This window comes from Neovison vison, chromosome 4, assembly GCF_020171115.1.
Source record: "Neovison vison isolate M4711 chromosome 4, ASM_NN_V1, whole genome shotgun sequence".
In the NCBI taxonomy this organism is placed as follows: Eukaryota; Metazoa; Chordata; class Mammalia; order Carnivora; family Mustelidae; genus Neogale; species Neogale vison.
In genome coordinates this window covers 180,899,386-180,912,382 of record NC_058094.1, presented here as the reverse complement: position 1 = coordinate 180,912,382, position 12,997 = coordinate 180,899,386, and the positions used below count along the sequence as shown (strand labels likewise).

The 12,997-nt window shown below is 37.5% G+C and overlaps 1 protein-coding gene and 1 long non-coding RNA gene across 3 annotated transcripts in view; one reads left to right on the top strand and one right to left on the bottom strand.

Moving 5' to 3' along the window:
• Positions 1-12,997, bottom strand: part of LOC122904918 — a 55,370-nt gene that overhangs the window by 26,856 nt on the left and 15,517 nt on the right. The window lies entirely within an intron of this gene.
• C4H7orf31 (chromosome 4 C7orf31 homolog) overlaps positions 1-12,997 on the top strand; it is a 39,785-nt gene that overhangs the window by 20,109 nt on the left and 6,679 nt on the right. Inside the window, exons 3-6 of the mRNA XM_044246247.1 lie at positions 558-629; positions 2,695-2,724; positions 5,921-6,102; positions 8,518-8,606. Coding sequence (XP_044102182.1) covers positions 558-629; positions 2,695-2,724; positions 5,921-6,102; positions 8,518-8,606 — 373 coding nt within the window. The remainder of the gene's footprint in view (positions 1-557; positions 630-2,694; positions 2,725-5,920; positions 6,103-8,517; positions 8,607-12,997) is intronic.

Here is a 12,997-nt window from a genome sequence, read left to right as displayed (position 1 = left end):
TGCTGTTACAAAATTTCCTTTTAGATTTTGAGTTTAAAAGAAAAATACAATTTAAAATGTTTTCACCACATGGGGCACCTGGGTGGCTCAGTCAGTGAAGCACTGGACTCTTAATTTCAGCTCAGGACACGATCTCAGGGTTGTGAGATTGAGCCTGCCCTGGGCTCTGCCGGGGGCGCAAGCCTGGCTTAACATTCTCTCTCTCCCTCTCCCCCTCTCTCCCTTTATTAAAAAAAAAAAAAAGTTTTCCCCACCACAAAGAAAAAAACATATTCTTGTATATCTTAATATTTGTTTTTCCCAATTCTTTATATTTTTAATCCATCTGAAATTATCTTTATGCACAGTATGAAATACAAATCTATTCTTTTTCAAATGGCTAGTGAATTTTTCCTGCATTGTTTACTGAAAAGTAAATCCTTTTCCACTGACTTAAAATGCCACTTTTCATATACTGAATTTCCATATAAACATGGTTATATTAGTCTATTTGTCTTTTATATCTGACATCACTGCTTTAATTTGAAAAGGTGTTCAACTTAATCTTTTCTTTTCAGAAAATTTCCTATTGAACAATTCTATTATTTGACGCAGAATAAAAAAAGTGACATCTATGGAAATGATTCTTTGTAAGTTTGGGGTTTCTTTTCCTTATATTGGGACAAATAACTTTTTTAAGTAAAAATGAGTTATATGAGAAATAAAAAAGCCCCAAAATGGGAACTTTTAGAAAACGTGTTCCTTTTTTTCTTAAAACAGCTATCATTAATAATAGAAACCAAGACCAAAGAAACAGAAATAAAACAAATAATCCAAAACCCACTAAGAGTTTGTGGCATTTAACAAGAAAAAGACACAAAATATGGAATAGTAATGTTTGAAAGAATTCACACAAGTCATCTGGGTCCCTTTCCCGGCCTTTGACCTAGTTAATCTAGTAAGAATCAGTTAAATTTCTTAAAACGTTCACAGAAAATGCCCCAGTTCCCTCAACAATAGTTTTCATCAGGATCTTATGAGCCTGGAGCTTAATTATGACAACTAACAAATAATTTGTAATAAAATTACTCCCTTAGTCTCCTTTTTGGATAGGGATATTTTTAATCAGAGGAATTATTTTCCAGTGTATTATGTTTTCCTCTTTGAAATAGTTTGGTGTACATTATTACAAAAGCATACTTTTTAATTTTCATATAAAAATAAAACACTGACAACACTGAACTAAAAATGAAAATACCACTTCCTTCCCTTTAACTATTAGAACTGTTGGGACTATTTATAGGAAGAAAGTTAATACAGAGTTCAGCCACAAGAGGGAGCCAAAAAGACATGAATTTTGTGGTTGGTAGGCTCTGGTTATCCCTTTGGGATCAGTAAACTTTGAATAGTAAATGTAGAGTGCAGCAGTAAAATAATGGACGGGTTCAAGCCAAGGAACTGGTGTCTCTGAGCATTTTTAATTTTTATTCAAACTTTTAAACTTGTAATTTTTTGAAAAGCTTTCCTTTATTTTTTCCATTTTAAAGTAAATGCATTTTAGGTATATTCTTGTCAATAGCATAGCTAAATTTATCACTTGAGAAAAATTTTAGATGCTGATTTAATGTTTCATAGCCACCCTAGTAAAAATACCCCTGGGATTCTTCATATTCACTGCCCCCCCATCCCAACTCAACCACAAATATAACTAGAAGATATATTTCAGGTTTGGTTTTTTTTTTTTTTTTTTTACTAGTACCAAGCCTACAAACCTGGAGTCCAAATAAAGAAAGACATAAATTTCTTAAAATTAATGTGAACTATGTGTTTGTAATACACTGTGGACTTAAAAAAGTATATAGCTTATGTACTACTTTCTAAATAAACATACAACAATTGAGTAGTATACTCTATTTTATGGATCTTTGCTATCAACAGATAACATTATATTCATTTTTCATGCCTGAAATATTTCAGAAATATCTGCATAGGCTGAAACTAAGTGTTGAGTCCAATAAAAGCAGGTAACATTCCTTCTCTAGTGTGGACTTTGCTCCTGAGGTTCAGTATTATTTCTTGGCAGGCAGGGCTCAGAGTAATTAGTAAATACACAACAGTGGCTCTTTTTTTGTAATTTAACATGATCTTGGCCTCAAATGAACTGATTCAGAAAAGACATGCCTCCAGGAACTTGTTCAGTTTTGTTCTAGCCCTTCTGTGAAGTGGGCAATATTTACGATCATGAGAGATCAGCAATCCTGGGCAAAGGGACAAAGCACACACAGTACTTACACATCTTGTCCCACCAGCCACTCAGTTCACTTTAGGTCATGTAATTGCACCACATATATTGTGTCAGGCTGCCTCTGAGCACTTTGGCTATTGCCTGATTATGAGGGTGAATGTCAATAAGAACCAAAACCATATTATCATTAGAAGCAGTAAGTCCTGCACCTGTACTGCTAATAGGAAATGCAAAATGGGTGGTGAGTGGGACTAAAGTTAGATGGATCAACAGAACTGAGATATGAGGACATCGTATCTGTCTGGCCAATATCCAGTGTTCCAGAAAGCCAATCAAGAATATTATCATGAAGACACTGTAGTTTGAAAGTGGGATACATCATTATTCTTAAGCAAATTTCTAAAAGGAATGTATGCTTTTAAAAGTCCTTAATATTAAAAATTGGGATTTATTTCCTGTTTTTATTCTAGGATACCCAAACCACCTAATTCAACAGTAGGGTAAGTATATACTTATATTTTCCTTCCCTGTTACAATCAAGAAAGAAATATTGGCAATCCTCAGACAGCGTGAGGATAAATACACCTTATCATGGAAGATTTTTTTTTTTTTTTAGATTTTATTTATTTGACAGAGAGGGACACAGTGAGAGATGTATCACTAGCCGGGGGAATAGGAGAGGGAGAAGCAGGCTCCCCGCTGAGCAGGGAGTCCAATGTGGGGCTCAATCCCAGGACTCTGGGATCATGATCTGAGCTGAAGGCAAACACTTAACTACTAAGCCACCCAGGCGCCCCTCATGAAAGATTTTTATTATCAAGTGGGAGAAGAGGCTATTATATACTGCTATCCTTTTTTAATAAGCTTTTTAATTTAGTAGAGTTTGAATTTATAGAATTACTTGAAAAATAGTATAGAACTCCTATATACCTCATACCCAGTTTCCCTATTAACAACATCCTATATTAGTATGGTATATTTGTCATAATTCATGAGCCATTATTGATGCATTGCTATTAACTAAAATCCATACTTTACTCAGATTTTTTAACAAACAAAAATAACCTTTATAATACATACAAGATATTGAATAAAATCTTGTATCATACATAGACTCAAGACACACAGAGTCCATAGCTTGCAGGTCTTAGAATAAAATATGTTTTGCTAAATCATTACCAGAAATAACTCAATACTATTAACTAGGAAACAGTTTCCAGAATCTGAGGGGAAAAAATTTCTGCCTTCATCCCAAATGATCATAATTAATCAGGGCCACTCCATGCCTTCCTAACTTCCTAACCTTTTATCCCTTCTTCACAAAGCCAAAATCCTAGCTACAGACAAAACCAAAAGAACCCAATAACTATGTATACACATTTTGCAAGCTTTCTATCAAGGGAACCAATTCCCAGGGGGGAAAAATGGCTTATGAAATTTTTGTGGTTCTTTTTTTGTAATTTAACATGATCTTGGCCTCAATCTCTACTTTCTGTTCCTGTCTTTGTGATGAGAACAAGATACAATGAAAACCAATGTAATGGCCTTTGTCAGGAAGTCCTAACCAACATCAGATTAGTTGAAAATGGGGCCACCCTGCCCTGACCTCTGGGAGCATGCTAGCATTTACTTAGCTTGTTGAATGATGCTCTGATAAAGGTTAGAGATAAAGCAGTTAGCACAAGGCCTAGCATATAAATGCTTCACTGTTGTTGTTGTACTTATTGTTGGGATTATCATGTCAAGGCAATGTCCTCTGAGTAGAATTCCTATTCATACAGTAGTTACAATGTCTCAGGACCTTCCACATTACCCACTGAGATATTTTTGTACAAATATGACCATTTTACGAAACAGTCATACCACATTTCCTTAAATTTCATCAAGTCTGTGGGAAATAGAACTGGAAGTTTAAAAATTTAATCCCTCATTGATTCCCCATTCCCACTAATTCATCCATCTTTGCTCAAACTGACACATACTAGGAAAAAATCCAAGAGAATCAGGACGAATCTTCTTCCCAGATAAGTAAGTTAATTAGCAAATATTGAGACAATCATTACACTCTATTAACTCAGCCATTCTTTCCAATATGTTTTGTGACTAAATGTCTTTGACTGTTGGACAGTATTTGAACCCCAGCCTTTCTCATTTCATTCTCCACTGTCCCCGGGGTCTCTTTCTTGCCCAGGTCCCCTGCTTTCTGACCACTTCACCTGCAGTCACCCAAGGCTCTGAATGTCTAAGAACTTCCCCTAGAACATGGGCTTTTTACTAGACCTCAGTAAACTCCATCCTTTTCCTTAGACTGGACATCCTCCCCATGAGCAAAAATGTGTTCATTCCTGTTTTATTCACACAAATAGTTTGCTCAAACTATAAATGATCACTTATTTTCAAGCCAATTTGTAAGGGGAAGTGAATTCAAGAGGGATAGTGAACTACAGAATCTACCAAATTAAGACAATGGAAATATTTATTTAGAATAAATGGAAATTATTGTGTCTTCTATAAAATGAAGTACAGCTGGTATTGCTTCATTCAAAGCAGTTACTAGGCTAGTGGTTTTATAATTACGAGGGACATCAGTCAGTTAGAATTGAGGAAGGAAAGTCTTGATTCTATGTTCTCATGTCATCACAGAGTTGATGAGCTTGTGCCTCATACCAAGCATGTAGTAGTTGATGTGGTGCTTTTTAAGCAAAGTAAATAAGTCAGAAAAGTGCTTAGTGATTCACAATAAAATGATGCTACACCCAAGGCAAAAATGTGTTCACCTGAGAAGAGTTTGTCACAAGGGCAAGAAAACCAATCACTATACACAAAAACAGAAAAAACTCGCTGGCCTTGTGAATGACTTTTGCTTGGGAGTCAACTTTTTCTCTTACAAATCAACCTTAACTTCTTGTGGTATCTAGGAGAGACCAAGAACTTGTTAAGAATCTTATACTGCTAGGTATTTCAGAGAGCCCACCAAGATGCCAAGGCTGCTGAATTCAGTACAGATTAGCATCAGTATGACAAGGAAGTAGTAGGGGCCCAAATCTGGGCCAGCTCTCACAATTTTTTTAACACTCTGCTAGTTCTTTTAAGAACTCTGCTAGTTTTTCAAATCATAGGAAAATTATATCCCTGTGGGTTTTTTAACTTGGTTTTTTTTTTTTTTCCATCAGCACACTAGCAATTTTCGGCTTTTTGATTTCTAAACAGTCCTGCATGCATAAACAGGCAGGATAGTTTGTTGATTGACTGCTTAAAAGAAACAGATGGCCTAGATTGAAAGTTCAATGCAAAATGATTAGAGATCATTCTGCATACTGAATGCCCAAAATGATCCCATAAAATAAAGTAATGGAATCCTCTTAAACAAGTGGCAGGAATTGAAAAGCAACTGGAAATACTTCCTATAGCATTCTAAAAACTACAAATTTCATGTATCTTCTGCAATAGTTGTGAGAGTTATACACCAATAAATAATTCAGTATGATTTACTTTAAAAATTAATTTGTCTAGCAAAATTAAGAAAATCTCATGTTTAGTGGAATATACTCCACTAACTCCATGAGTCCAGGGACTTTGGCTCACTGTCATATCCCCAGGGATTAGAACAGTACCTGCCAGAAGAATCCCAATAAATACTTGATGATTAATTTTTTTCAATTGCACTTCTGTTTTGTTTGCTCAACTAAATCTCAGAGAAATCTGTTCCTCATATCCGATTGAACATCCATACCACACACACATCTCCCGTGGTGCCATGTTCCCGACGTTTACATCACCTAAGGATCTCTACACAGGCATTAAAGCCAGAAGCCAACAGCCATTTCCTCCCACTGTGCCAACAAAGGCTTATGGTACAACGATTTTGAAAACAAGAGGTAAATGTGATTTGATATCAAAACAGTATTGAGTCTTCTCATATGTGAACTGTATTCAATAATAAAATTAAGTAGGGCAAAGGACTCAAGTCACAAAAGTGTGACCCACCAGTACATTATGAAAGTTGTTCTTAACAGTGGCTGCACTTTAGAATTATCTGGGACCCTACCACAGACCAAGTACATCAGATTCTCTGCAGGTGCTCTTAACTTTTCTTCTTTATACAGAACCTTCCATGGTAGAATCAGAAACCAAACATTGTAGCATTGTTTTTATTCTACCTGTATTTTCTATTTCTATTTCCTTCCTGCTCTCTCTCATGGTTTACCTTTTCAAGATTTCACCCTAGTTCAGGTGATCAGCACAAGGATGATATCTGGATCAGATCATCAGGGTCTAGACATGAATATAGCAGTTGTGATGAAACTGAAGGGCTGTCACTGAAATAACACTCGGAAGGAAATGGGAACAGGTTGTTTAGGTCCTCTTAACACCTTGGGGTCTTTCCAGATGTGTATTAGGATAGTAAGCCCATATACTAGTCATCAAGATTCCCCTACACTAGACACCTTAACACAAAGAAAAAAACCTATGGAGAAAGACTGAACATACTAGAGAAGAGGTAATTGAAGGTGACAGAAAAGGTGCATGGTTGGCCGAAAAAGATATTTGTTGAATACATTTAGGCTTTGAGGAAGGGAAGACCCAAGACCTGTCCTATAATGCAGTTCCTCTGTACATAAATATTGAGGTCCAAATGTTTACCATCATCAATATCGGCTTCAGTACTTAATTAGGACACAGTAACATTTTGAGAGACAGAATAGTGGAGTGTTTAAGAGCTATGGAGTCAGACTACATGGATAAAATTCTAGCTCTGCCACGTACCATGGACCATAGCAAAGCTCCTCTCGGAGGACTTTAAAAAGATAAGTATTTTAAAAAATGAGTATATTGTATGACCTCATAAATAACCTTTCCAAAAACTACTATTGCATTAGGTTTCCTACTCTTTTTTTTTTACACTTACTTTAACTTTTCTCTAATAGAAATCAATAGTATATGGGTTAAGAGTGCAGGCTCTAGTACCACATTGCCTGAGTTTGAATTATTCAACTTACTAGGTGTGTGATCTTGGGCAAGCTGCTTATATTCTTCGTGCCTCAGTTTCATTTGTTAAAGTGGAAATAACAATATGTTCCTCATGCTAATGTGATGATAGATATAAAACACTTAGTACAGCACTGGTACATGGTAAATGTTCACTAAATGCCAACCTACACTCTTATTACCCCTGAGGATGGATGTTAGAGCATTCTTTAATGCAGAACTTATTACAGGATCAGGGGAGGCCATGCTGTGTTTGATAAAGTTTATCAAACCACCACTAATACCTATGAAGCTAGAGTCTTTAAAATGTTCTCTTGCAATAAATTTCTGGTAAGCAAGTACTAATTCTGTGTCTTGATATTTGGTCAGGGAAAGCCCAAATCATGTGGTATAGAAATGTATTTGCCAAGCCTTCAGAGACCAGAAAGAGGATCCAGGAAAATTTTAACTTACTGGGTATTTATCCTAAAGATACAAATGTAGTGATCCAAAGGAGCATATGCCTCCGAACGCTTAAAGCAACAATGTCCACAATAGCCAAACTATGGAAAGAACCTAGATGCCCATCAACAGATGAATGGGTAAAGAAGATGTGGTAGATATGCACAATGGAATATTACGCAGCCATCAAAAGAAATGAAATCTTGACATTTGCAATGACATGGATGGAACCAGAGGATATTATGCAAAGCGAAATAAGTCAATCAGAGAAAGGCAATTACCATATGATCTCCCTGATATGAGGAATTTGAGAGGCAACGTTGGGGGTTTGGGGGGTCAGGAAGGAAAAAATGAAACAAGATGGGATCAGGAAGGAGACAAACCATAAGAGACTCTTAATCTCAGTAAACAAACTGAGGGTTGCTGGGTGGTGGGGCATAGGGATAGGGTGGCTGAGTTATGGACATTGGGGAGGTTATGTGCTATGGTGAGTGCTGTGAATTGTGTAAGCCTGATGATTCACAGACCTGTACCCCTGGGGCTAATAATACATTATATGTTAATTTTTTTAAAAGTTAACAACTTACCTGGGAATCCCTTTCATTAATCAGAGAGGTGCAGTACAGGGCTCTCTTGTACTGCTGGCCACACCTCAGGTTAGAGGCTCAGTCTCACTGTGTGTGGCCTGTGTGCTGCTCATTAAGAGGAGGAGGAATTCAAACAAAGCTATAACAGTAACTAAAACGTCCACCTGCATTTTCTCTATCCCATCATCTCATTTCTATTTATTGCACCCCAAAACCCCACTCACAGAAAATTTTCTTGTATATTCAGGATAACTGTGCTCTTCCTGAAAATTTCAGGTAATCCTTACAGATATGAACTGCTTGATCTTCCAATGGATTCAAAAAAGAAAGGCTTGACCTGGCCAGGACAGGGTGTATACTATGATGTAAGTACCTTTTAAAATGTGTGTTTAAAACAAAGTAAAAAATGTTTTTACTGTATACATTTATAAAAATCCAAAAGATGGATTCTTTTATTTTCTATCTGGTTAAAAAACTTGAGATTTTTGACCATGATACACATTCTTTATTTTCTTAGCTGATTTCATATACTTTGGGCAGTTATACAATATTTCCATGATTACAAAAAAAAGTTCCCCACTGAAAGAAGGTGGAGGGCTGCATTTCACTCACTGTGTACTCCCTAACTCTATTCTTATAATTCACCGTATATTAAGTAACTCCAAATATACAGGGTAAATGAAAAATTTTCAGGAAGATTTACAATTTATTGTTCCAAGCACTATATTTGTATAGAATCAAAAGTAAAACAATGGCCACTGTGCATTGAGAAATTGCTACACACTAAGCACTTTGGATACAGTATATTGCTTAGCCCTTACATGAACTCCAAAACTTAGTGTCATCATTCCCATTTCTGTGGCTCAGAGAGTTTGTGGATATCTTATAATCATAGAACTCAAGCTTGTCAGACTCCAGTCTTTGCTCTTAACCTCTGTACCAGGACTCCACGTAGATAGAAAGACAAAATTTTAAATCATGAAGGAAAAGATCTACACATTTGAAAATTATAAGAGCTACCATTGACCAGTTAGTTTGTGAGAGGCAGTGCCAAGCATTCTCCATATATCATCCTCTTGCATCTAAGAATCCATGAGGTGGGCAAGAAATAATTATACAAGGCTAGAAATATTTGTATTTTATTTGAGGGGACGACTGTGGCAGGCTGGAGTGTGGTCCCTGCAGTGTCACATAGTCACCTCTGAAGGAAGCAATTTCGTGTCTGTTCTTTGTAAAGTTGTACATCAAGAAAAATCCTTAAAGAATCATCTATCTTACTGGACCTCTTTCATTCTTCCTTGCAAGCTGTATATCAAAGCAACCTAGAAATAGATGTTATTCTTGAGACTATTCTGTCATTACACGTTATAGCCCAAGTCTCCAGCTCTGTGGTTCAGTTCTTTCTTTCAATCTCCCTCCCTTCTTCCTGCTCAGGAAAACGCTGCTGTCCCCGAATCTTGCCCCTTTGCAACAGTCTTGACTAGCTCCACTTCACTTAAGTGTAAATCCCAAGGCTTTAACTGAGCTCCAAAGACCCTTCAGAGTCTGGCCTGCCTTCCTTCCTACAGCCTGGCTCAGCTCCCGGTCCCTGAACAGGTGGATGGCCATGGCCCACTCCTGCAGTGCTCTCCTTTCAGGGCCCCTTGATCTATCTCAGACTTGCTCATTCCTCAGGGCTCAGTGCAACTCTCATTGTTTCTGCTGCACATCAAAAAGTGAACCGAATCAGCAGACCTGTGTTCTAGTTATTCCAATTTCTGCCATTTGTTCTCTTGTTGATATAAGAAATATTGTTTCTCTTCTCTGAGCTTTCACTGGTAAAATGTACCTATATGATTTCAGTAAAATCTGTCCTATAAACTTCACAGGATATGAGGATATGAGCGATATAAAAGCACTTTGAAAAATAGAAAGGGCTATAATTTATAAGCATTATTACTCCAATAGAAGTGATTTCTCTTCTTCTGACTTTCTATAACACTTATTTTTTTATTAAATATTTTATTTATTTATTCAACAGAGATCACAAGTAGGCAGAGAGGCAGGCAGAGGGTGGGTGGGGAGGAAGCAGGCTCCCTGCTGAGCAGAGAGCCCGATGGGGGGCTCAATCCCAGGACCCTGGGATCACGACCTGAGCCGAAGGCAGAGGCTCACCCACCCAGCCACCCAGGTGCCCCTATGTAACACTTATAGTAACCAGTAATTTTTCACATGTATTTTATATTTCAACTAAGTTACAAGCTCTTTAAAAATGGAATATTTTATAATATGTATATTTCCCATAGCACTTTGTATATAAATATTTTTGACTGATTTGACTCTTCTTCCAATGATTAATCTTTTCTTAATCTATTCTAATCTCATCAACTTCTCAATTATTTTTCTGGTTTATCCCTAATTCTAATCAAGTTTTGCACTTTGCTGGATGAAAAAATAAAAATAAAATTAATACTGAGCTTGATGGGAGTATCTCATGGCTCATTTTTCCCCTTTTACGATAATACCTATACTGGTCCTCCCCTCCTTTCACCACTTCACCGGTGGAAGTGGTCAACTGTATCTGCAATGTTCTATTTTTATTAAAGGAGAATACTTTCATAGTATTTACCTTTCCTATTGCTCAAACAGTGGTTCTCAACCTTGGCTGCACATTAGAATCACCTGAGGTGCTTTTAGAAATCCCAATTCTCAGGCTGTACTCTACTCACATCATAACTGATGACATAATTATAATCGTCATTCACTGAGGGTGGGAGGGAGGGGTAAGGACATGACTAACTTAAGTCATTCCAAAATATATCTCCTGGCTATAGAACAGAAAACCGCAGAAGCCATATTTTAGTGTTTCTATCCAAGCCAATAAGACAACATGTGTAACATTTAGTAAAGAGTATACATTTTAAAGTGGCACAGCTCCTGGCTCTAAAATGTATCAGTTGTATGGCCCTGAATAATACATTTAACCCTTTACCACCTCAGTTTCCTCATAGATAAAATACCAATCATAATGCACTCTACCTCGTAGGGCTGTCTTAAGAATGAAATGCATGTAAGAGCACTCAGCACTATTAGTAGACAGAAAGCTTAGGGTTAAACGTTGCCTTCTGCTCCAGACTCAGCTCAGAGCCCAACACAGGGGCTCAAGCTCATGACCCTGAGATCATGACCTGAGCCAAAATTAAGAGTCAGACACTTAACCAACTGAGCCACCCAGTTGCCCCTTGTAATGATCTTTTCAGTATGATGAGATATAATAACCACGGAGGTCAAGCGCCATAAACCTCTCTAACCAACAAACCGTTTTCAAAGCCTAACTGAGCCTGCTATCCAATTTTCCTTAACGGTAAATATTTGGAAAGACCTTTGGCTTCTCTTGGAAAGAGCATCCACTCCTATCACCCCTACAGAGGATTGTGGTTTCCTGCTTGAACTACCTGCTATTTTTCTTTGCTATTTTTCTTTTTCTGCCCATTCCCCTCCTAAAGATATATTCCTCATTCCTAGGACAGTTCTGTCTCTCCACAAGAACACCCATAATCCACACTCATCCTCAAATAACCACAATAGATTTGGCAAGGACACAGATTCCTCCTTTAAAGATGTGTCATCAAATAACTGGCTGCCCACAGTTCACCTTCCCATCACCACCAGGACCCTGGGCCCCACCCTCCCACCTGCTCATCTCCAGCAACAGCTAACGCATCCAGAATGGGAAATAAACTGGTAGGCTCTCTCTTCTCTACCCTGCAGGCTTCCCCATTTATGGTCTTGCCCCTCCACTCTTCCTCCTCCATCACAGGCAGACTTTCCTCCTATTGTGCAACCTCTTCTCCCTTCATCTCTCTCTTCCCAAGTCCTAGCTAGATACCAAGGGAAAGTATCTCTGCCAGTCTCTCATCTCTTATTTACACACACACTCTCTTTTGTGTTCTCTATTCATTTCGTATATAAATGAAATAATTTCTAATCACAACTTAATGTAAAATGATGCTGATATAAAAGAATTAAGTGAAACATGATCCACTAAGGAGCCAGGATATCCAGTACTAAGCTCTCCAAAGGGCAGAGTGGTCTCCAAAATAAACCTGTTCTTATTCCCCCTATTAAACCTGATTAAGTGCCATCATTCAAGACTAAGAACAAAAAATGATATTTAATTTCTTGGTTTTTTTAATGTATTGTAATAGTATTAATTTCTGTTATTCTATGGCAACTTATGGAGTTTTGGTCCTTACCACAGACCCTTAGATGCCTGCATATAGCTGTGCATGTACCAGGTATTCAGTAAATGTTTATTAGGCGACTTATGAATTACACAGACTTTATGGGCTACCGGGGAATGTAACTATAATTTATATGGCACCACTCCTCTGAAAATGTATTCCTCAGTTAAAACAACTGACACCACTCCTTTGTAGACTGGAGTATCTGCCTAGCTACATAATATCTCAGGAACCGGAATTCCTTCCTGCTTTTGTACTTGTCTTGCGTATCAAACACAAATGTCACCCTGTGAATAGTACATTGGACCAACAAATTCTTATCGAGTGGATGGATGATCACCAGCAGCCCCCTCTCACCATCCTCTCAGAATACCATTGCCTTAACATACTGAAAATCGGAGAGCTCTCCACTCTCAAATATTCCTTTTTTTTTTTTTAAGATTTTATTTGTCAGAGAGAGAGAGAGTGTACAAGCAGGGGCAGTGGTAGACAGAGGGAAAAGCAAGCTCCCCACTGTCCAAGGAGCTGGATGT